At 41.3% G+C, this 25,990-nt stretch overlaps 3 protein-coding genes across 3 annotated transcripts; all 3 read left to right on the forward strand.

The window, feature by feature from the left end:
- Positions 1-272: 272 nt before the first annotated feature.
- On the forward strand, positions 273-1,676 carry LOC308251532 (tripartite motif-containing protein 75-like; the record flags this gene model as incomplete). Its single annotated transcript, XM_080675103.1, has 1 exon — positions 273-1,676. One exon carries the CDS (start codon positions 273-275, stop codon positions 1,674-1,676), a length of 1,404 nt encoding a protein of 467 aa, XP_080531229.1.
- An 8,296-nt stretch (positions 1,677-9,972) lies between these two features.
- On the forward strand, positions 9,973-11,336 carry LOC308251664 (tripartite motif-containing protein 60-like; the record flags this gene model as incomplete). The annotated part of the gene is given in 3 exon segments (XM_080675401.1): positions 9,973-10,908; positions 10,911-11,123; positions 11,127-11,336. Coding segments are annotated over 3 exon segments (1,359 nt in total).
- Positions 11,337-20,110: 8,774 nt separating this feature from the next.
- Positions 20,111-21,481, forward strand: LOC308251534 (tripartite motif-containing protein 60-like; the record flags this gene model as incomplete). Its single annotated transcript, XM_080675105.1, has 1 exon — positions 20,111-21,481. One exon carries the CDS (start codon positions 20,111-20,113, stop codon positions 21,479-21,481), a length of 1,371 nt encoding a protein of 456 aa, XP_080531231.1.
- Between the last annotated feature and the right edge of the window lie 4,509 nt (positions 21,482-25,990).

Raw genomic sequence — 25,990 nt, forward strand, 5'->3', positions numbered from 1 at the left:
GCAATATTGTTCTGTCCACAGAAACCACATATGATTTAGATTGTGCTGAGTTTTTGACCACAAGGACTCCACAGCCCATGTTCAATTGGGGGAGAAGGCATTAAATACAGGCAAGAGTGACAGGAAGTCTAGGCATCGACTGAAAAGTAGGACTCTTCTTGGACTCTCCTACTGCATTGCACACAGAGCAGACTTCAGCTTCTCACTTTCCTCACTCCTGGAGGATCACACTGCTGAAGAGAGTGTCTTGGGTCAGATACCTTCACTGCACAATGGAGTCTGCAGCTTCCCTGGCTGAGCTCCAGGCAGAGGCCAGTTGCCCCATCTGCCTGGATTACCTGAGAGACCCAGTGACCATTGAATGTGGGCACACCTTCTGTCACTCCTGCATCCACCAGCGCTGGGAAGATCTACCGGGCACCTTTCCGTGTCCTGTCTGCCTCCACCACTGCCCTGACAGGAACTTAAAGAGGAACACCCAAATATGTCACATGATTGAAATTGTTACGCAGATCTCCGCCTCAGGGAGCCAGAGGAAATTACAGGAAGAAAAACCCCTGTGTGGGAAGCACAATGAAGTTGTAACACTTTTTTGTGACAGGGCCCAGGAGATGTTGTGTCCTCATTGCAGGGCCCAGGAGATGTCGTGTCCTCATTGCAAAGACCCCTTAGAGCACCAGGATCAGTCCCTGATACCCATTGAGGAAGCTGCTACTAGTTACAGGAGGAAGCTCAAAAGATATATTGGGGCGCTGATGGTGGAGGTTGAAGATGCTGAAACGGAATATGAAAAACAAATTGCAAAAGAATTTGAAGTGCAGAAAAAGATGGAAAGTTGGAGGAAAGAATTGCAGTATGAATGTAAAGAACTGAAGTGTTCCTTACAAATAGAGCACGATGTATGTAATGCTGGTCTACTTATAGAAGAAAAGGATGTTGAAGAAAAACTAACTGAAAACAGAAGACAAATTTCAAACCATATGTTCATGCTAAACAATCTTTTAAGTGAAATAGCAGAGAAGTATTTGCAGGCAGATGTGGATTTACTCACAGGTATTAAAGATATCCACAATAGGTATGAAAAGCTAGAGACCCCAGCAGTCTTTTCATATACATTAAAGAAGGAGAGTTGCAATCTCCCCCCACATTATTTGGGCCTGTATAAAATGATCAGCACGTTTCAGGTAGATTTGACACTGGATCCTGAAACTGCCCATCCAAGTCTCATTATCTCAAAAGATAGAAAAAGTGTTACATATAAGACGCCAGATGGTCTTCCTAATTCCCAGGCACTTACTTCTTACCCAGCTGTCCTGAGTTCTGAGGGATTTGATGCTGGCAGGCATTTTTGGCAGGTAGAAGTAAGAGGCACAGGTGAATGGTCCTTAGGTGTGTGTAAAGAATCTTGCCTCATAAATAGTCTGATATCTCCATCCCCAAGCAATAGCTGCAGGCACATTGATCTTTGCGCTAGTATATGTGGAACATGCCCTAGAGGACATATCATGCGGGTTGGTATTTTTCTGGACTATGAGTTGGGAGATGTTTCATTTTATAATTTGAATAATGGGTCATACTTGTATGGATTCACTGGTAAGTTTAGGGAAAAACTTATGCCTTATTTCTCTAGTGCACCTTCGTCAAAATCTCTTACATTCATTATCAGAGATGAATGATGAAAAACTTGGAGGAAATTTTGTATGTGGTTATTTTCTTCCCTTGTTATTGAAAGGAATGCTTGTATAAAGATTCTGATTTCAGTTTTGATGTTTCTTTAAAGTATTTAGTATTCACCCTTCTCTTCTTCCTTTACCTCATGCCTGGGAAAACTAATGAGAAAGCCTTTGGTGCAGGTGGGAAGTTGCATTGAAGCAAGCCCCTGTAGTGCCAGTATGCTCTCACCAACAGCACCCAGTAACCACCATAAACAACAAACTAGTCCCTTTTCCCTGTGCTCTCATTTTGGGACCTCCTCTGAGACCCACTTTACTCTCCCCCAAAAACCTTGTCATGTGAGTAATAAACTTTTTTATACTCTTCTGGTATGTGGTGAGTCATCATCAGTGTGAATAGTTGAAACCAATTTTGAATGGCTTCCACCCTGACCATGCAATCTGGTCACCACCATTGGCATTGTGAACAGGATTTTACAGATATGAAGCACCCCCACCAGGCATCCTCCTCTGGCTTTGTGTTGTAACACACTCTGGTTCCCTAGGCAAAGGTGTCCTTTCAGCTTGTTCTGCATTTTCTGAGTTCTATGGAGGCTGTGTTTAGATTTAATTGACCTAAGTCAGAAGTTTCGATAAGAAACATATTCTACTTACTTTTTATTTTTATTATTTTTGAGAATTCTTGTTGTCTTGCTTTTGTCTCCTGTTTTATAAACTTTTTATGTACAGGGATGAGCAAAAGCAGGTTGACAGTAGTGTTACAAATAATACAGTAATTAATAAAAAATATCAGAATAAACTTTTGTGTACTAACTGTAAACATACTTTTGTTTAAATATCCTCACCTGATGATATATTTATTGATAAATATAGAGAGGAATGGAGAGAGAGAGAGAGAGACAGACAGACATTGATGTGAGAGAGAAACATCTATCGGTTGCTTCCCATAGGCGCTATGACCAGGGATTGAACATGAAACCTATGTGCCATGACTGGGAATTGAACCTGCATCATTTTGGTATATGAGACAACATTTCAACAAACTTAGCCACCTGGCCAGGACTATAAACCTACCTTTGACCATCCTGTATGACCTGTGTTACATGGAAACCCCTGGTTGGGCTCGGGCTGCCTGTCGCTGTGTCCAATAATGGAGGCAGGGTTGAATCATCATATTAGGTGTTTATTGAGAAGGCTAGACAGCCAAGACAAGTTGCTTACAAGCATCAAATCCTGCCTTCCAGCAAGATTCAGGGGACAGGATTATAAAGGGGGAGGGGCTGAGGTGAGGAATGTAGCTACATGCTAGCCTGGGGGTCCGCAGACATCAGCTATTGTAATTAGTCATCAGGCTATGAGATGATGTTGATGAGATGATGTTTTGACTCCTGGTGGGTTGGCTTGACCATGCTGGTGGGTTCTGCTTGCTGGGTTCACAACTGAGTCACCTCCCCAATCCCTTCACACAGTCCTTGAAAAGGAAACTAAGAAAAACTTAACCTCCTATTCACATGTAAGAAACTTAATCCCCTATTCACATAAGTATATGTGTTCTAAGAATTAAAATAATACGGTTATTTTTCAGATTGATTCAGGTGCTCGATCTATGAGGTTATAGGTCCCCCCCCCCATCACCTGCAAATGTCATATACTCATTTTTGACATTATGTGAAATTGCCAGCCTTTTAGAACATGCTTCTGTTTGGATGCCTGTATGTGTATTGTTTACAAATGCTTGAAAATAAAGCTTTACTTTGCATATCTCTGTACTGTTTGTCTCTCCATAACTTGAAAAGATGCCCAGCAAAGTTTTTATTGAGGTACAAGGGACCATTTCACTGTCCAGAGTAGCCATGTTATGCTGTGGTAATCTCAGTTGCTTAGCAAAACAACCTAGTACTTATTCTTGTAAAGTTCAATATGGGTTGGCAGGGCGCTGCTCCATTTCCCACCCAGGAATCAAATTCCCTCAGTCATGTGTTGTCACAGCACTGGGTCAGTACAGCTAGAGAAAGAGGGAGCACTGAAGGGCCACACTGAGCCTTGAAGGCCAACACCAGGAAGAGACACACACTTTTCTCTTTTTCCATTTTTTAAAAATAATTTCAAGGTCCTACTTATCTGCAAACGGTGAAGAAGAATGCATGTATTGTGAGGTGAAAAGCTACTATTTGCCACAATTCCTGAATCCAATTAGACATTAGTGAAATGTACATTAAAGATTAGTCCTAGAATGAAATGTCTTTCATTATAACTTATAAATAGATTAACATACATTTACAATAGTTTCACTTAATCCTATAGCAGTTTTTTTTTTTTAAATATATTTTATTGATTTTTTACAGAGAGGAAGGGAGAGGGATAGAGAGAAACATCGATGAGAAAGAGACATCGATCAGCTGCCTCCTGTACACCCCCTACTGGGGATGTGCCTGCAACCAAGGTACATGCACTTGACCAGAATCGAACCTGGGACCCTTCAGTCCGCAGGCCTACGCTCTATCCACTGAGCCAAACCAGTTAGGGCTAGCAGTTGTTTAATAACTTCCTCCAATGAAGAAGATATTTCTTTTAACTAAAAAAGCCTTGAAACATTCTGTATTTGGTAGAAATATAAAACACAACTAATTTGAAATTTTGTGATTTATTAGAAAATGAATCCTTGAGACCAATGTGTAAACATAATGAGATAAAAAACATATATGGGAGAGACTTCTGTGGTTAAGTAGCTAGAAGATACCTTTTTTTAAAATTTTTATTTTAGCCCTAGCCAGATTGGCTCAGTGGATAGATCATTGGCCTGAGGACTGAAAGGTCCCGGGTTTGATTCCAGTCCAGGGCGTGGATTTCAGATGCAGATCCCCTGGCCCTGTTCAGGGCTTGTGTGGGAGGCAACCAATTGATGTATCTCTCTCACATCGATATTTCTATCTGTCTCTCCCCTCCCTCCCACTCTCTAAAAATCAATGGAAAAATATTCTCAGATGAGGATTTACAAAAAGAAAAAAAAAATTTTTAATTTTTTAAAATATATTTTTATTGATTTCAGAGAGGAAGGGAGAGGGAGAGAAAGATAGAAATATCAATGATGAGAGAGAATCATTGATTGACTGCCTCTACTGGGGATAGAGTCCACAACCAGGGCATGTGCCCTTGACTGGAATCAAACCCAGAACCCTTAAGCCAGCAGGCCGACACTCTATCCACAGAGCCAAACCAGCTTGGGCAGGAACTGCCTTTTTAAAAAAATAATTCTTATGATCATTTTGTTAAAAAATACATTTTTATTGTTTTTAGAGAGAAAGGGAGATGGGGAGAGAGAAAGAGAAACATCAATCGGTTGCCTCCCATACATGCCCTGACCTGGAATTGAAACTGCAACCTGGGCAGGTGCCCTGACAAGGAATCAAACTGGCCACCTTTCAGGCCATGGGGCAACACTCAACCAACTGAACCACCGTGACCAGGGCCCTAGGAGTTACTCAAATGACAGGTATGACATTGTGAAAGCCAGTGGTGGCATTAGGTATGTTTATAGCACAAACTCAGAAAGGCAATTCACATGTAACAATATTTCAACCAGCAGAAAATTCAGTTGCTATGGTTACTTAACACAAGTACATCACTGGTTTAAATTTCAGTTAAACATGGTTTATGAACTGTAATTCTTTTTTTTTTTAATTTCATTGATTTTTTTTTTACAGAGAGAAAGAGAGAGGGATAGAGAGTTAGAAACATCAATGAGAGAGAAACATCGATCAGCTGCCTCCTGCACACCTCCCACCGGGGATGTGCCCGAAACCAAGGTACATGCCCTTGATTGGAATTGAACCTGGGACCCTTCAGTCGGCAGGCCGATGCTCTATCCACTGAGCCAAACCAGTCAGGTCTGAACTGTAATTCTTAAAGTAGGAATAATATGGACCCAGAGGGTGGAGTCTCCACCCCTAGAGGATTACTCTCCTCAGCAGTTCATCACTTAACAAGTCTGCCTTCCACACCATGGTACCACACAACTAAGCTATGTTTTCTATCACTATACAACAATCACCTTTTCTTCAGTGTCATGTAACACGTTCCTCATTTTCCTCTGTGTTGTCACCAATGGATATTTCACATTCATTTTTCTACTGACATTTTCCGGAAAATGTATGTCTTCTCCAGGGCTAATTTATCTTATTTGTAAAAGCCTCACTGTTGGGCTGGTAAATCCTATTTCTGTGTGTAGTAAGGCTTAGAAAACAGAAATACTTAGTGGGGAGGGACAGAATCCCAATGGAATTGTTCCTTTAGGATAGGAAATTTCAAAAATTTATATCCCGGTCTACTCTTGACACTGTAACAAAAAGCAGTCTTATACCTGAGCTTACAACTTGATTGAAACAGGTTTTAGTAATTTCATTAGTCATCTTACAGCAAAGTCCCTTGAATACTATTTCTATATTATTTATGTCTCTTTGCTTAAAGACTTTCTTCTTGGCAATAGAATTGAAATGAATCAACTGTTTCTGCACTAGTTTTTTGCTTCATAGGAATCACTCTTTTATAGATTGGTAGCATAGAGAGGAAGAGAAAGGGAGAGATAGATAAAAACATCAAGGATGAGAGAGAATCATGGAAAGGCTGCCTCCTGCATGCCCCCCATAGAGATCAAATTGGAAACCCAAGCATGTGCTGTTACCTGGAAATGTACTTCGACCTCCAGGTTCATAGGTCCATGCTCAGCGACTGAGGCACACCAACTCAGCAAATGTTTAATTTTTAAAGAATGAGGATGGTGTCAACCATAATTAAAAATAAATTTTAAAAAAGAAACTCGGTAAATTTTTGGCAGTCAATATAAAAACCAAATTCCCTAATAAGCAATATGACACAAATTAATTAATAAAGAATTTTACAGCTCAAAGAATGCTTCTCAATGAAAGTAACAATTAGGCTGGGACTTGAAGAAAGAATGCCAGTGCAAGGGGTAAACCATGTATAAGGGGCAAGGGGCTGCCATGGACTAACCTGCCTGTGCAAAGGTGCTGTGGCAGTGGGTGCCATGCCCTGAGTGTGGGGAGAGAGGGCAGGACTGCAGAGTGCTGGGGATGACAGGGGGTGAAACTGGTGGGCTTCTCACATTCCAAGGTGAGAAAAGAAATGGGGCTCCCTTAGCCTTCAGGAGTCTACTTCTTAATGAGCAAAGATGGGATTAAAGGGTGTTGAGAGGGTGGGCCGGGAATCCCAAAAGTCCACCTAAGACCATGCAAATGAAGAGCTGCAGGCCTCTGCTGAGCTGATCTCAAGGAGATCCACCCCCTCCCACCCACCAGGAACTCTGAACAGCTGCTAAGCCCCACCTGGCACGTTTCCCTCCTCCAGGGCAGAGCCACCAGTCTGATGAGGGAAGTCCTCATAGTTCCACCCTCCTAGCAGTGTATATAGATGCCAGGGTCACAGCACTAACTTCACAACTGGTACAAGACACATCCCAGACCCTTCCTGGAGACTCAGTCCACAGACTGGCCCACAGAAAGCTGGCACCAGGTGAGCTGGGGATCCAGAGTATGTGCTTGAGGGAAGTGTGAGTCTGTGAAAGCCTTGGATTCCTATGCTGCTGCTCTAGCAGGACGTGGACCTCAATTGGCAAGCCAATCCTAACTTGGATTCAGGTAAATATAAGACACATGCTTTTATTATTTTTCTAATTTTTAGGTGAGCTGGACCTAAATCATGTAAGTACTTGGTAAAAACACAGTTACTGTGACCCCCATCTGATCTAAGAGGTGACTGATATGGGTGTGTGATAACACATCCATAGGTGCTGGTCAGAAGCCTTATTTGGAACAGCTTTCCAGAATGTCAGTTGTATCTAGTGATCAATTCTTATTTTTTAAAACCAGAGGTTCCAAGAGGTTTACCTAAACTGAAGTGTATGCGGACACCAACCTGACAGGGAAGCTGTTATTTTCCTGTTTCATGTGTCGCTGAAAGAATAGGGAATAAAAACCCATCCCCAGGACACAGGCATTCAGTTCAGACCTGAAATCCATCCCACATAACCTACAAGCAGATGGAACTCTAATGCCAGCCTTGGTGTTTCCTTAGTCTCCATTTATCTCCATAGAAGAGATTTGTTGGGTGGGAATTGGAAGTGAGAACAGGGAAGAAGATGATGGATTTGAAGTGGAGGGAAAAGGGGGCCAGTTTGAAACAACTGTGAGGAAGGAAGGAGATGGATGGATCTGAGAACTCAGATGAAGTAACATGGATGAAGCTTAAGAAAGGGAGTAGGAGAAAAATTTTTGGCTGTTAGAGAGCAGAGAAACACTGAAATAGTATTCAAAAGGCCAATTTAAAAAATTAAGTTACAGAATATTCTAGGTATCCAGAATTGGAGAGAAAATACTAAGAACTCATGCGTGAAGAAACTATATGCTATAACTAATCTTTTTGCACTTCTACCTATAGTTGTACCAACCTTTCCCCATTTCTGTGCATGTCATACCTATGATTTTACTTTCTAAATTTTTATTATATATTTCTAAAAGTGACTCTTAATTTACATAGCTCTATGTTAAAATATTTTTTAAATTACTTTGCTTAAAAATTTTTTTGATAGGGATATGAAGGAATAAAGACAGAGTGAGAGAGAGAGGGAGACACACACGGGGAGAGAGAGAGAGTGAGTGAGGGAGAGAGAGAGGGGGAAAGAGAGAGAGAATGATTAAGAGGAAGTTACATTGATCTGTTGTTCCATTTAGCCATGCTTTCATTGTTTGCTCTTTCTAAGCGCCCTGTCCTGGGATCCAACCTTGTCATATTGGGACCAATGGAGCTATGGAGCATGGCAATTTACATACTTCTAATGCCATTCAATATCTCAATGGCACATAATTATCAGTCAGGGTTTTTTTCAATCCTCAAATATCCAACTTCCAATTGAATTATGATCAAATATTCCAAAATGAAACGGGATTAGATTTATACATAAATAACTGAGTAGTGTGGCTTTGAAGTCTGTTTTAATTTCTACAACCTCCTTCCCTGTGTTTTTTAAAAATATATTTTTATTGATTTCAGAGAGGAAGGGAGAGGGATAGAAATAACAATGATGAGAAAAAATCATAAAAAATCATTCCTTGTGTTGAAGGAATATGATAGAATTTTCAGTAGAGTCTACTACCATCTGGGATTTACTGGTTATTTAGTGTATTATTAAAGGTTTACCAGAGAAACAGAGCCAGTAATATGAATCTAAAAAGACTTTTATTAAAAAGCAGTGGCTCAATTAAAAAAAAAAAAAGCAGTGGCCCACAAGGTTTTGGGGCCTGAGATGTCCCATGGTCTACAGTCTGCCAGCAGGAGACCCAGGAAAGACAGTGGTATAGATGGAAGGCCTGAGAGTCTGAGAGCAGATGGTACAGATTCCAGTGGGGTTCTGAGGGGCTGAGAACCAGCAGCACCCAAGACAGGAGGTGGGTGTGCTAGCTTATTGAGTCCAGCAGAGAGTGAATTCAGCCTTGCCCAGTTTTTGTTCTCTTCAGGCCCTCAGTGGATTGGATGATCCCCATTGACATTGGGTTGGGCCACCTTCTTTGCTCATCCACAGATTCAAATACTAATTTCTCTCAGAAATCTCCTCACAGTCACACCAGAACTAGTGTTTACCTGGCTATCCAGTGGACCAATCAAGTTGACATGTTAGAATTGAAACATGTGAAGGTAATTCTTCACATGTTTCTCCACTCCTCATATTTTCTGTAAATAAGTGGTTTGGAACATGTTTCATGAGATTTAGGTTCATTTGTCTGGAAAAACTTTTTCACAAATAATGTTATGTCATCCCTTCAACGGTTCTCTGATATCTGTTTGTCACTCTTTCTGTGATAGTTGATAATGATAATTTTCCCTAAATCAATTAATTCCTTTAGAGTCACAAAATAGATAATAGTTTTCCTTGCAAACATCTCCTTAGATGTTGTCATGATAAGTGATTTTGTTTACCTGATGTTACTGCTGCTTGAACTGTCCTTTAAATGGCAATATCATTTATCCTCAGAAACCACATATGACTTGGATTGAGCTTGGTTTTTGACCAGGAGCAGTCTACGTCCCTTGTGCAATGTGGTGTTAAATACAGGAGAGGGCGGCAAGAAGACTGGACATCAGCTGGTGGCTGGAACTCTTCTGGGAAACTCCTAGTGCCTTCCACAGAGAGGGAGGCCTCAGCAGACCTCAGCTTCTCACTTTTCCTCACTCCTGGAGGATCACACTGACTGAAGAGAGTCTCTTCTGATAGACACCTTCACTGCCAATGGCCTTTGCAGCTTCCCTGGCCGAGCTCCAAGCAGAGGCCAGCTGTCCCATCTGCCTGGATCACCTGAGAGACCCAGTGACCACTGAGTGTGGGCACAACTTCTGTCCCTCCTGCATCCACCAGCGCTGGGAAAGTCTACAGGGCACATTTCCCTGTCCTGTCTGCCTCCACCACTGCCCTGACAGGAGCTTGAAGCAGAACACCCAATTATGTCACATGATTGAGATTGTTCAGCAGATTCCCACCATAAGGGGAAAGAGGAAAAGGCAAGAGGAACCCCTGTGTAAAAAGCACTGTGAGGTTCTGGCTCTGTTCTGTGAGAAGGACCTGGAGCTGATGTGTGCCCAATGCAGGGTCTCGTCTGATCACGGGGATCACCCCCTGATACCCATTGAAGAAGCTGCAGCTAGTCACAGGGGGATGCTCAAAAGGTACATTGAGTTCCCGACTAATCACCTTGAAGATACTAAAATGGAATATGAAAACCAAATTGCAAAAACTTTCAAAGTGAAGAGAAAGATGGATAAGTTCAGGGAGGAATTATATTATGAATGTAAAGAACTTAAGTATTCCTTTGAAATAGAGAGGTATAATGTTAATATCAGTCTACTTAGAGAAGAGAAGGATATTGAAGAAAAACTACCTGAAAATGGAAGACAATTTTCATACCATATGTTCAGGCTAAACACTCTGTTAGGTGAAATAGAAGAGAAGTGTTTGCAGACAGACCTGGATTTACTCATAGGTATTGAAAGGATCCACAACAGGTATGGAAACCTAGAGACCCCAGCAGTGTTTTCATGTGAATTAAAGGAGGAGAACTGCTCTCTCCCCCCACATTATTTGGGCCTGCATAAAATGATTCGCACATTTCAGGTAGATTTGACACTGGATCCTGAAACTGCCCATCCAAGTCTCATTATCTCAAGAGATAGAAAAAAAATGTGATATATAGGACATCAGTTGGTCTTCCTAATCCCCAGGCACTTACTGCTTACTCAGCTGTCCTGAGTTCTGAGGGATTTGATGCTGGCAGGCATTTTTGGGATGTAAACATAGGAGGCACAGGTGAATGTTTCTTAGGTGTCTGTAAGGAATCTTTCCTCAGAAATAGTCACATATTACCATCCCCAAGCAATGGATGCTGGTGATATCAGCAGTGGACTGGTACATTCGGCCTTTTCCCTAGAGGACAATGTAAGATTGGCATTTTTCTAGACTATGAGTTGGGAGAGGTTTCATTTTATAATTTGAATAACAGGTCATACATGTATGGATTCACAAATACATTTGCAGAAAAACTTATGCCTTATTTCTCCATTGCATCTTCTTCAGAATCTCTTACAATCAGTATCTTATGAGTGAAGTGATGAACAATTTGTGGGAAATTTTGTATTGCTTATTCTCTTCCATTTTTACTGAAACAAATACTTATAATCAAGATCATGATTCCTGTTTTGATATTTGAATGTTGAAAGGTTTAAGGACTCTCCATTCTCTCCCCCCTGACCTTACACTTGGGAAACTGATGAGGAAGTCCAGGTTCTCCATCCTTGGGTGCAGGTGGGAAGTTCCAATCAAACAAGTTTCCATCAGTGTGGGCAGGCTCCCGCCAATAGCACCCAGCAACCAACATGAACACCACAAGTTAGTCCCTTTTCCCTGTGCTCTCAGTCATTTTGGTTCCTACTCTAAGATCCACTGACCCCACAAAACCTCATCATGTGAACAATAAACTTATTCATACTCTTCTGGTATGTGGTGAGTCATCATCAGTGTGAACATTTGAAACCAATTTTGGATGACTCCACCCTGACTATGCAAGCTGATCACAACCATTGACATTGTGAGCAGAATTTTCCAGATATGAAGCACACCCACCAGAGCTTCTTTCTCTGGCTTTATGTGGTAACACACCCTGGATCCTTGCAGTTTGTGCTGCATTTTCTGAGTTCTATGGTGTCTGTGTTGCAGATTTAACTTTCCTTAGTCAAGTTTCTATAAGAAAAACATTCTATTTACTATTTATTATCTCCCATGTAATTTTTGGGAATTCTAGTTGTCTTGATTTTGTCTCATGTTTTACAAAAATTTAATGTAAGGGCTGAGCTAAAGCTGGTTGACAGTAGTGTTACAAATATGTACAGTAATTAGTTACAAGTAATACAAAGATAAACTTTTGCCTACTAACAACTGTAAACATATTTCTTTTTTTAAATTCTCACCTGATTATGTTTATTGATATATATAGAGAGGAAGGGAGATAGACAGAGACAGAGACAGAGACAGAGACAGAGAGAGAAACATCAATGTGAGAGAGAAGCATCCATCAGTTTCTTCCCATACTTACCTTGACTGGGGATTGAACCTGAAACCTTTGTGCTCTGACTGGAATCAAATTTGCAAACTTTTTGGTGAATGACAAGACATTCCAATGAACTGAGCCCCCTGTCCAGGGCTGTAAACCTGCCTTTGACAACCACTGTATGACCTCCAAAAGTCACATACTCGTTTTTGACATTATGTGAAATTGTCAACCTTTGAAACATGCTTCTGTATGGATGTCTGTATGGTATTGTTACAATGTTTGGAAATAAAGTTGTAGTTTGCATATCTCTCTTTGTCTGTCTCCATAACTTGAAAAGATCCTCAGCAGAGCTTTCATTGAGGTACAAGGGACCACTGCACTGATCAGAGTCGCCCTCCTATGCTGTGGTGGTCTCAGGTGCTTACTCTTGTAAAGTGCAGTGTAAGCCAGCAGGCGCTGCCCCATTACCCACCCAGGGATCTAACTCCCTCAGTCACGTGTTGTCACAGCACTGGGTCACTACAACTAGGGAAAGAGGGAGCACTGAAGGGCCACCCTGAGCATTGAAGGCCAACACCGGGAAGAGACACACTCTTTTCTCTTATTCCACTTTCTAAAAGTCATTGCAAGGCCCTACTTCTCTGCAAGGGGTGAAAAAGAATGCATGTATTGGGAGGTGAAAATCTGCTGTTTGCCACAATTTCTTATTCCAATTAGACATTAGTGAAATGTACATTAATGATGAGTGCTAGAATGAAAAGTCTTTCAGTAGAACTGGTAAAAATATTACCATAGGAATTTACAGTAGTTAGACTTAATCCTATAGCAGTTGTTCAATAAGTCAGGTATAAAGAAGATATTTCTTTTAAGTAAAGTCTTAAGACACTATTTATTAGGTAGAAATATAAAGCACTATTATTTTGAAATTTTGGTGATTCATTCAAAAATGAATCATTGAGTAATTCTATACACAAAGGGATAAAAAGCATAATTGGGAGAGACTTGTGTGGACAAGTAGACTCAGAGCTACCTTTTTTTTTTTAGAGCTACCTTTTTTAAAAATATATATTTTTATTGATTTCAGAGAGGATGTGAGAGGGAGAGAGAGAGATAGAAACATCAATATTGAGAGAGAATCATTCATTCCCTGCCTCTGCACAACCCCCACTGGGAATGGATCCCACAACCTAAGTATGTGCTCCTGATCCGAATTGAACCTGGGACCCTTCAGGGAGCAGGCTGAAGCTCTATCCACTGAGCCAAACCAGATGGTGCTCAGAGCTACCTTTTAAAAAAAACACTTCTTTATTTTAAAAAATAACCCTAAATAAATAAATAGTTCTTAGGACTTGTTTATTTAAAAAAATATATGCTTTGCCGAAACCGGTTTGGCTCAGTGGATAGAGCGTCGGCCTGCGAACTGAAGGGTCCCAGGTTCGATTCTGGTCAAGGGCATGTACCTTGGTTGTGGGCACATCCCCAGTGGGAGGTGTGCAGGAGGCAGCTGATCGATGTTTCTCTCTCATCAATGTTTCTAGCTCTCTATCCCTCTCCCTTCCTCTCTGTAAAATACCAATAAAAATATATTTAAGAAAAAAAATAAAAATAAATAAAAAAATATATGCTTTTACTGATTTTAGAGTGAGAGGAATGGAGACAGAGAGAGGGAAAGAGAAACATCAATTGGTTGCCTCCCATACATGCTACACTGGAACTGAAACTGCAACCTAGGCATGTACCCTGACTGGGAATCAAACTGGCCACCTTTTGGGCCATGGGACAATGCTCAGCCACCTGAGCCAACTGGCCAGGGCCCTAGGAGTTACTCAACTGATGGGTGTGACATTGTGACATCCAGTGATGACAACAGGGTATGTTTACAGTAGACACACATTCAAGTCACACGTAACAATATTTCAACGGGAACAAAATTCAGTTGCTATGGTTACTTAAATAACCCAAGTACATCACGGGTTTAAATTTCAGTTAAACATGGTATATTAACTGTTATTCTTAAAGTAGGAATAATATGGACCCAGAGGGTGGAGTCTGCAGCCCCAGAGGATTACTCTCCTCAGCAGTTCATCACTTACAAAGTCTGCCTTCCACACAACAGTACTATACAACTAAGCTGTTTTCTGCCACTATACAACAACTAGAGGCCCAGTGCACGAAATTCGTGCAAGTGGTGGGGTGTCTCTCAGCCCGGCCTGAACCCTCTCCAATCTGGGACCCCTCCAAGGATGTCCTACTGCTGGTTTACAGGGATTGGGCCTAAACTGGCAGTCAGACATCCCTTTCGCAATCCGGGACTGCTGGCTTCTAACCACTCACCTGCCTGCCTGCCTGCCTGCCTGATTGCCCCTAACCACTCTGCATGCTGGCCTGCTTGCCCCCAACTTCCCCCTGCCACCGGCCTGCTTGCCCCCAAATGCCCCTCTGCCAGCCTGATCACTCCCAACTGCCCCCCGTGCCAGTGTGCTCTCCCCCAACTGCCTCCCCTATTGGCCTGCTCACCCCCAACTGCCCCTCTGCTGGCCTGCTCACTCCAAACTGCCCCTCCCCCTGCTGTTCTGATCACCCCCAACTGACCCCCCCTGTCAGGCTGATCACCCCCTATGGCCGCCCCCCACCAGCCTGATCACCCACAACTGCCGTCCCATCCTGTCCTGATTGCCCACAACTGCCCTCCCCTCTTGGCCTCTAACCGCCTCTACCTCAGCCCCGCCACCATGGCTTTGTCCAGAAGAACATCTGGAAGGTCTCCTAGTCTAATTAGCATATTACCCTTTTATTAGTATAGATAGTCACCTTTTCTTCAGTGTCATATAACCCTTTCCTCATTTTCCTCTGAGTTGTCACCAAAGGACCTTTCACATTCATTTTTCTACCAACATTTTCCAGAAAAAATATGTTTTCTACAGGACTATTTGTAAAGGCATCACTGTTGGTGTGGTGAATCCCATTTTTGTGGATAGGAAGGGTTAGAAAACAGAAACACTTTGCCTGATGGAATTGACTTAAGGAGACAATTGTTCTACATGGATGATATCTTTTAGAACAGGAAATTTCACGTATTTATATCCTAGTCTCTTCACACTGTAACCAAAAGCAGTCTTATACCTAAGCTTACAACTTGATTGAAACAGTTTTTAGTGATTTCATTAGTCATCAAGCAGCAAAGTCCCTTGAATACTATTTAGTCTTCAGGTCACGTTGCTTAATGACTCTGTTCTTGGCAATGAGATCGACTAGAATCAACTGTGATTCTGTACTAGTGTTTTGCTTTGTAGGAATCACTCTTTCATAGATTGGTAGCATATAATGTTTTAACTTTTTTTTTTTTACAGAGAGGAAGGGAGAGGGATAGATAGTTAGAAACATCGATGAGAGAGAAACATCGATCAGCTGCCTCCTGCACACCTCTTACTTGGTCCATGCCCTTGACCAGAATCAAACCTGGGACCTTTCAGTCCACAGGCCCATGCTGTTTTAACTTTTTGTTAAAATATATTTTATTGATTTCAGAGAGGAAGGGAGAAGGAGAGAAAGATAGAAACATCAATGATGAGAGAGAATTATTGATCAGCTCCTCCTGCATGCTTCCCTTTGAGGATTGAACCCATAACCCTGGTATGTGCCCTTGTCTGTAATCGAATCTGGAACCCTTCACTTGCAGGCTGATGCTCTATCCTCTGATCCAAATCAGCCAGGAAAAGATTTTACTTTTAATTTCAGTTTCCTCCTCAGCAAAATGGGATTAAAGGGTGTAGGGAAGTTCAAGGGATGATTACAAAGGTGCAAATTAGATTATGCATATTAACAAGGTTAGTCCCCTCTAGCCTGCAGGAATAAGAGGAGATCCCATCAACCAGACTTCTGAACATTCTCGTACCCCCACTCTGGCCCACATGTCCCACCTCCAGGGAGGAGCCTTGGTGGGTGAGGTCTTTAAGAGATTCACCCTTCTTATGGTGTATATATAGGCCAGGGTCACATTATTAACCACTTAACTGGTAGGAGCCTGGCTTCTAAGACTCTTCTTAGAGACACACTTCAGGGACTCACTCAAAGGAGCAGGCTTCAGGTAAGCTGGGAGTCCGGATGATACTGGTACAGGAGGTGGGACCAAACTGAGAGTCACTGAGGTATTGCTCCCTACCCTTGGCTTTCTGGGTGGCTACTCTACCATGGCCTTGACTTTACCTCATAAGCCAATCATATCTTGGATTCAGGTTATATTAAGACACATGCTTTTATTATTGCTAGTGTCCCTAAATTAGCCTTGCCCTATGTCATTTAAATGCTTGTTAAACATACAGATACCAGGATCCCAATCTGACCTAAGGGGTGACAAAGATCTGCACATGCAAAGTGCCCTAACATGCTGGTGTGAAGCTGCCTGTGGGAATCCTCTTCTAGAATGTCTCAGTATCTGGTGTCAAATTCTTTTTATTTAAAACCAGAGGTTCCAAGAGGTTTACCTCAATTGAAGTGTATGCTGACACCAAACTGAAAGGGAAGTTGAGTGTTATTTTCCTGTTTCATGTGTCTCTGAAAGAATAGGTGATAAAAAAACCCATCCCCAATGACACAGGCAGACAGTTCAGACCTGAAATCCAGCCCACATAACCTACAAGCAGATGAAACTTAAATGCCAGCCTTGGTCTTCCCTTAATCTCAATTTATCTCCATGGAAGAGATTTGTTGGGTGGGAATAGGATGTGGGAACAGGAAAGCAGATGATAGATTTGGAGTGGAGAAAGGGGACCACTCTGAAACAACTGTGAGGAAGAAAGGAGATGGTATGGATCTGAGCTCTGAGGGGAAGGCAGAAGGGATAAAGCTTAAGGAGGAGAGTAGGAGAAAGCTTCTTGGCTAGAAGAGCACACGGAAACAATGAAACAGAATTCAAATGTTCAATTTTTTATAAGTAAATTATAGAGTATTTTAGAATAGGAGAGGAAATGTTGTGAACTCATGTATGAAGAACCCATATTCTTTAATTTTTTGCAACTTCTACCTAGAGTCGTATCAACCTTTTGCCATTTCTGAGCAGGAAATCTCTACCATTTTACCTGTAAACTTTTCATTATCCATTTCTAAAAGAGACTCTTAATTTACATACTTCTACATTAAAATTTTTAATTCTTTTCTTTTATTTTTTTATAGAGAGTGAGAGGTTGGGTGAAGACAGAGAGAGAGAGAGAAAGAGAGAGAGAGATTGGAAATGAGAAAGACATTTTTTTATTTTCTCTTTATATTTATAAAAGAATTTTCAGTAGAGTTTATTACAGTTTGGATTTTACTGATTACTTAACTCTATGTATTATTATAGGTTTACCAGAGAAACAGAACCAATAGTATGTATCTGGAAAGACATTTATTAAAAAGTATTGGTTAACAAGGTTGTGGACCCTGAGATATCCCATGATCTGTGTTCTACTGTAAGCAAGAAACCCAAAAAAGTTTATTGTGTAGTTGGAAGGCCTGAGAGTCTGAGAGAAGATGGTAGATTTCAGTGCGGGTCTTAATGGCTAAGAACCAGGATAACCCAGGATAGGAGGTGGATGTGCTAGCTGATATCTGTTTTTTATTATTTATTTTTTAGAGAGGTAGGGAGAGAGAGAGAATGCCAGAGAAATATCAATGTGAAAAAGGTACCTTGATTAGTTGCCTCTCTTACATGACCCAACTGCAGATGGAACCCTTGAACTTGTGGTGCATGGGACAACACTCCAACCAACTGAGGCACTCTGATCACTCTTCTATAAAAAATACATATATTTTTTCTATTTATTAATTGGTTTTTACTGTGAGGAGGATGGTGGGAAGAGAGGGAGAGAGAGAAAGATTCGTTCTACTTGTTTTTGCATTCATTGCCCCGTCCACAAACTGAACCTGAAATCTTGACACATCTGGACCATACTCCAACCAACTGAGCTACTGGCTAATATCATTCCCCCCCCCCCCAAAAAAAAAATATATTGCTTACTTTAATGACGCTGATACAGTCAATGTCCATTTAAAACCCATATCCCTTGACACAAAGTACAAATAAAATAAAAAAAGAGCAGTGTTCTGTTGCACACACTTCTGCATGAATAACTTTATTAAATGCTAATGAAAACTGAAACTCTTCTGGGATCTTCTGACAAGATTTTTCTTTACTCTTAAAATGTTTTCTCTTCAGTGAAGCCATCTTTGGCGTTAGTCTTTACTCTCACCTTATCTGTCATCTTGACTCTAACCTGATAGTCTCTTCTTTTGGTCAGACCTTCAGATTTTAAAAGTAGCTTCAAGCTCATGAAAGGTCAGTTTTCCACAGTTCAGTTCACTGAAAAACTCCCACCTCCCACTGAAAGTCATAGTCCAGGAGTGAAGCAATCACATGCTAGGACTTCCGGGCCAATTAGAAGTATTATGATCACTTGCATTGGTCCACCTCATTTATCACAAGCCTCAAAATGCACAGTCCTGAAAAGGGTGGTCTCCCTGTGCACACATGTAATATTTCAAAAGGAGAGGGCAATATGAAGGAGGCTGAGGCTTGATCACCATAACTCAGCACAATGAAAACAAACAATAATGAATTATGGGCACTAGAATTCAAATTACCAGAGGTTTTAAAGAAATGGGGGTGGGCAGACAGTTTTCAATTCCATTTGGAACACCACATTACAAAAGAACTATTTTTAAAAATAAGAAAGGATTGAGGGAAAAGAAAAGAATATCTAAATCATTGAATGACCCCCTGTTTTTCCTGATAAACTTCACTCACATCTTCTTCCTCCATTCCCAGTTCTCTTGGAGTGTGATTCTCTGACCCTCCAAGAGAAACCTGAGCGAGTTCATTGGAACTCCCATCTTAGACAGCATGATTGTTTGGGTTTCTTGAGATGTGTTGTCATTTTCACTTTGAAATGAATCTCACTGCTGTCCTGTCCAATGACTTTGAGTTTAATGCATTCTCCTTCCTTCTTATTCCCCAAGTCCTCAGTTGAGGGTTTGTTTGTTTGTTTGTTTTTTAATATATTTTTATTGATTTCAGAGAGGAAGGAAAAGGGAGAGAGAGATAGAAGAATGAATGATGAGCAAGAATCATTGATTGGCTGCCTCCTGCACACCCCTTACTGGGGATGGAGCCCGCAACCCAGACATGTACCCTTGACTGGAATAGAATACGGACCCTTCAGTCTGAAGGCTGATGCTCTATCCAATGAACTAGACTGGCTAGTTGAGTGTTTTGCCTCGTGGCCAGACATGATGATGGTGCTTCCACAGAGAAGCAGCCTCAGGTAGGCAGGACCTCACTCCTGGGTTTACAAATCCTTCTCTCTTCCTCACAGCACAAGACATTTTTTTTTGTGATGGTTGAGAACAATGATAAATTTGCCTGGATTGTCTAATTCCTTTTAAGTTGCAAAATAGATAGACTTTACTTCTAACTCCTTCTTAAATATTGTGATGATAAATGAATTCGTCTATGTGACATACTGTTCATATAGCGTGGGAAAGATGAATGCTGATTGAACTTTTAAATGTTGATCTCCTTTTGTCCAAAGAAACCACTTATGACTTGGGTGGTGCTTGGATTTTGACCAGAGTTCACAGCTGATCTTCACTTCGGGCAACCTGACATTAAATACAGAAGGAGTAGGTGACAGAAGATTGGATGTCATCTGGCTACTAGAACTCTTCTTGGAAGCTCCTACTGACTTCCACAGAGAGGGAGGCCTCAGCAGACCTCAGTTTCTCACCTTTCCTCACTCCTGGAGGATCACACTGACTGAAGAGAGTCTCTTCTGATAGACACCTTCACTGCCAATGGCCTTTGCAGCTTCCCTGGCCAAGCTCCAAGCAGAGGCCAGCTGTCCCATCTGCTTGGATCACCTGAGAGACCCAGTGACCACTGAGTGTGGGCACAACTTCTGTCCCTCCTGCATCCACCAGCGCTGGGAAGGTCTACAGGGCACCTTTCCCTGTCCTGTCTGCCTCCACCACTGCCCTGACAGGAGCTTGAAGAGGAACACCCAATTATGTCACATGACTGAAATTGTTAAGCAGATTCCCACCTCAGGGAGCCAGAGGAAATTGCAGGAAGAAATATCCCTGTGTAAGAAGCACCATGAGGTTCTGACCCTGTTCTGTGAGAAGGACCTGGAGCTGATGTGTGCCCAGTGCAGGGTCGTGTCCCACCACCAGAATCACCCCCTAATCCCTATTGAGGAAGCTGCGGCTAGTTACAGGAGGATGCTCAAAAGGCACATTGGGGCCTTCACTAATCACCTTGAAGTTGCTGAAACTGTATATAAAAAACAAGTTGCTAATACTTGGGAAGTGAAGAGAAAGATGGAAAAATGGAGGGAGGAATTGGACTTTGAATGTAAAGAACTTAAGTGTTTCTTAGAAATAGAGCGAGATGAAATTGATAACGATCTACTTATAGAAGAGAAGGATGTTGAAGAAAAACTAATTGAAAATGGAAGGCAAATTTCATACCATATGTTCAGGCTAAGCAATCTGTTAAGTGAAATAGAAGAGAAGTGTTTGCAGACAGACCTGGATTTACTCACTGGTATTAAAAGTATCCAGAACAGGTATGGGAATCTAGAGACCCTAACAATCTTTTCATGTGAATTACAGAAGGAGTTTTTTACTCTCCCCCCACATTATTTGGGCCTGCATAAAATGATCCTCACGTTTCAGGTAGAGTTGACAATGGATCCTAAAACTGTCCATCCAGACCTCATTATGTCAAGTGATAGAAGAAGTGTGACATATATGACACCACATGGTTTTCCTAATCCCCAAGATCTTACTTCTTACCCAGCTGTCCTTAGTTCTGAGGGAATTGATGCTGGCAGGCATTTTTGGGCGGTAAAAATAACAGGCACAGGTGAATATTTCTTAGGTGTGTGTAAAGAATCTTTCCTCAGAAATACTCTCATATCACCATTGGCAAACAATGGATACTGGCAATATCAGCTCTTGACTCGAACATGTGGCCCTGTCCCTAGAGGACAACGGATGATTGGCATTTTTCTGGACTATGAGTTGGGAGAGGTTTCATTTTATAATTTGAATAACAAGTCATACTTGTATGGAATCGCTGATACATTTACAGAAAAACTTATGCCTTATTTCTCCATTGCATCTTCTTCAGAATCTCTTACAATCAGCATCATCAGAGTCTAGTGATGACAATTTGGATGAAATTTTGTATGTGCTTATTTCCTCCTGTGTTATTGAAAGGAAAAACATAATAAAGATCCTGATTCCAGTTTTGATGTTTGAATGTTGAAAGCTTTTAGGACTCACCCTTCTCTCCTCCCTGATCTTACACATGGGAAAGCTGATGGGAAAGCCCAGGTGCTCCATCCTTGGGTGCAGGTGGGAAGTTTCAATCAGGCAAGTTTCCATCAGTGTGGGCAGGCTCCCAACAATAGCACCCAGCAACCACCATGAAGACCACAAGCTAGTCCCTTTTCCCCGTGCTCCCAGTCATTTTGAGATCTATTCTAATATCCACCCTTCTCTCCCCCAGAACCTCATCATGTGAGCAATAAATTTTTCATACTCTCCTGGTATGTGGTGAGTCATCAGTGTGAACATTTGAAACCAATTTTGGATGGCTCCATTCTGACTATGCAAGCTGGTCACCACCATTGACATTGTGAGCAGGATTATCCAGATATGAAGCCCTCGCCCCCGTGGCTTCCTCCTCTGGCTTTGTGTGGTAACACACTCTGGTTTCCTGTATGGGTGTCCTTGCAGTTTGTGCTGCATTTGCTGAGTTTTATGGAGTCTGTGTTGTAGATTTGACTGACCTAAGCCAGAAGTTTTGGTAAGAAATACATTTTAGCCCTGGCCTGTTTGTCTCAGTGAATAGAGCATCGGCTTTCGGACTGAAGGGTCCCGGATTCAATTCCAGTCAAGGGCACATGCCCTGGTTGCAGGCTTGATCCCCAGTAGGGGGCATGCAAGAAGCATCATTCTCTCTCATCATTGATGTTTCTATCTCTCCCTCTCCATTCCTCTCTGAAATCAATAAAAAAATATTTTAAAAAATACAGTTGTTGTTTTATCTTGAAGGGTGTTTGCTTGTTTCTTTCTGAAAGAATTGCATTTAATACTAGTCTTTGCAGGTGACATCATGATCTTCCCTACTTAAATTGATGATCACTAGGCCTGGTTGGGAATAATAATTCAGAAAGGATATCCAAGTAAAATCTGCAGACGTTTTGTGATTATTTCTGGTATTACATTTATCATCATTCATAACCTGATGGCCATTTATGACAGAAGTTGGGAGTCACAAGATGTCACCACGATCCAACTAGAATTACCAAGCTGTCTCATTAACAAGGATCAAATTGATACCTCACAAAAGGAGAAACGGAAGGACACCAAGTCAGGATGATCTTAAATTAAACCTGGATGTCTTTGGGCTTTTGGGCCTTTTTAAAGTATTGAGCATTTTTAAATAGAAATAAATTTCTGCTTCACAAACTTGGTCTGCTTTTGGATGCTCTTGTGTGTTCCCTATTGCCTCTGTCATATGGCCCTGGCAGGGTAGTGAGTTGGTTAGAGCATAGTCTTGCTACAACAAGGTTAGGGATTTAATCCCCAGCCAGGGCACAGACAAGTGGAACAACAAATCCATGTTTCTTTCTCTCCCCTCCCTATGTAAAAAAATAATAATAATAATACATTTTCGCCCAGCCAGTATAGCTCATTAATTGAGAATTGAACTATGAACCAGGATTCAAGGTTAGATTCTCAGTAGGGCCTATGTGGGAGACAGCCAATGGATGATTGTCTCTCATCATTGATGTTTGCATCTCTTTACCTCTTCCTTTCTGAAATCAATAAAATACATTTTTTTAAAAGAAACTCATTTTATTTGCTTGGTATTATTTTCCATATAATTTTTTTGGAATCCTAATTTTCTTGCTTTTGTCTCATGTTTTATAAAATGTTCATGTACAGCGCTGAGCAAAAGCAGGTTGACAGTAGTGATACAAATATGTACAGTAATTAATAACAAATAATACAAGAATAAAGTTTTGCGTATTAACAACTGTAAACATACTTTTTTTTTTTTTTTTTTTAATCCTCACCTGAGCCCTAGCCACTTTTGCTAAGTGGATAGAGCATTGGCCTGCAGACTGAAAGGTCCTAGGTTCAATTCCAGTCAAGGGCACATGCTTCTGGTCAAGGGCACATGCCGGGGTTGTGGGCTCAATCCCCCAGTAGGAGGCGTGCAAGAGGCAGCCGATCAATGATTCTCTTATCCTTGATATTTCTATCTCTCCCTCTCCCTTCCTCTCTGAAATCAATAAAAATATATTTTTTAAAAAATAAGAGATATTTTTCTTAATTTTTAATACTCACCTGAGGATATGCTTATTGATTTTAGAAAGGCAGAGAGAGAAAAACATTGATGTGAGAGAAACATTAATTGGTTGCTTCCCGTACACACCACTACTGGGGTTGGAATAGAAAATTATAGGCGTTTACCCTGACATGACATCAAACCAAGTACCTTTTGGTGTATGGAAGGATTCTCTAACCAACTGACCCACACTGGTCAGGACAAGACCAAAACTATTTAACCAGATCATTTAGGTTTGAATCTACCAGTTAAAATGTAATTGAGCACAGGGCTCCATGGGAGATAGCTATGATGTTATGCCATGAACATTACTGAGTTAATACACAAGTTCTGTTTTGAAAATGTTTTGCCCTTGCCAGGTAACTCCATTGCTTGAAGCATCATCCCATTATGGGTTCAATTCCTGGTCAGGCATACATGAAGGTTGTGGGTTCCATCCCCAGTCAGGGCATCTCTCTCTCTCTTCCCTCTCTCTCCTCTCTCTCCTCTTCAGTCCAGGCCTCCCTGGAAGAACAGTGTCCACCCGACAGTTACACCTTCATTGCACTGCACTGATATTCTACCAAGCAGCCTGGGGTAGCAGCCATCCAGGCTTCCCTAGCGGCTTAGTAGCAAACACTTGGGTTTGGTTTGGATGGAAACTCTCATATGTTGTGCTCTGCCCATTGCTCCTGATAAAATCATCTGGATGGGAGACTGAAAACAATCAGATCTCATATTTCACAGACCTAGAACGAACTTTCCAAAAATTCATCTGGGATAAAAAAAAGACCCTGAATAGCTGCAGCAATCCTGAGAAAGAAAAACAAAGTAGGTGGGATCTCAATACCAGATTTCAAGCTATATTACAAAGCCACTGTTCTCAAAAGTGCCTGGTACTGGCATAAGAACAGACATATAGACCAATGGAACAGAATAGAGAACCCAGAAATCGACCCAAAACACTATGCTCAATTAATATTCGACAAAGGAGGCATGAACATACAATGGAGTCAAGAGAGCCTCTTCAATAAATGGTGTTGGGAAAATTGGACAGATACATGAAAAAAAATGAAACTAGACCACCAACTTACACCATACACAAAAATAAACTCAAAATGGATAAAGGACTTAAACATAAGACTGGAAACCATAAAAATACTAGAGGAATCCACAGGCAGCAAAATCTCAGCCATATGCCGAAAAAATTTCTTCACTGATACTGCTCCTAGGGCAATGGAAACTAAAGAGAAAATAAACAAATGGGACTACATCAAAATAAAAATCTTTTGCATAGCAAAGGAAACCATCAACAAAACAACAAGAAAGCCCACTGCATGGGAGAACATATTTGCCAATGTTATCACTGATAAGGGTTTAATCTCCAATATTTACAGGGAACTCATACAACTTAACAAAAGGAAGATAAACAACCCAATCAAAAAATGGGCAATGGACCTAAATACTTTTCAAGAAGGAAGACCAAGAGACATATGAAAACATGCTCAAAGTCACTAATTATCCAAGAGATGCAAATCAAAAGGACAATGCGGTACCATCTCACACCTGTCAGAATGGCTATCATCAACAAATCAACAAATGCAATGGTTAAAAGACACTGGGGGGCGCAGGTAAAGGCATGTACTGGGGGGAAGGGGAGGCTGGGGGGAGATCAATGGGGGGAAAAAAAAAGAAGAGACATATGTACTACTATTTGTAATACTTCAAACAATTAAAAAAATAAATAAATTTAACCCCCCCCCCAAAAAAAAAAAACAACACAACAAATCAACAAATGAAAAGTGCTGGCGAGGATTCGAAGAAAAAGGAACTCTTGTGTTTTTTTATTGAAAGAGAGAGGGAAAGACAGAGAGAAATATTGAGAAAAACGTTGATTGGTTGCCTCATGCCCTGACCAGACCCTGACCAGACCCTGACCAGACCTTGGGCTGGGGAGCAGCCTGCAACCAAGGTATGTGCCCTTGACTGGAATTGAACCCGGGAGTCCTCGGTCCGCTGGCCAATGCTCTACCCACTGCACCAAACCGGCTAGGGCCAGATTTCTTTCAAGAAACAGTAAGTACTGTACTCCTACCTTTCTTTGTAAAGATTTTACTTTTGTTTGCAGTTTTATATGTTTATTTGACAGTCACCAGTTAGTTCTCACCCACATTACCTGTTGGTAGATTTTTAAAAGTGGTGACAACTACATAGGTAGCCAATGCATAGAGCTTGTTTGATGAATCTTCATCCTCATTACATTTTCTGGACAACTGCACCCGGCTACGGTATGGGACATTCCTTATTCCTTTGGTCTTGACAGCTTTGAC

The sequence above is a fragment of the Plecotus auritus genome (assembly GCF_963455305.1).
Source record: "Plecotus auritus genome assembly, chromosome: 6".
Taxonomy (NCBI): domain Eukaryota; kingdom Metazoa; phylum Chordata; class Mammalia; order Chiroptera; family Vespertilionidae; genus Plecotus; species Plecotus auritus.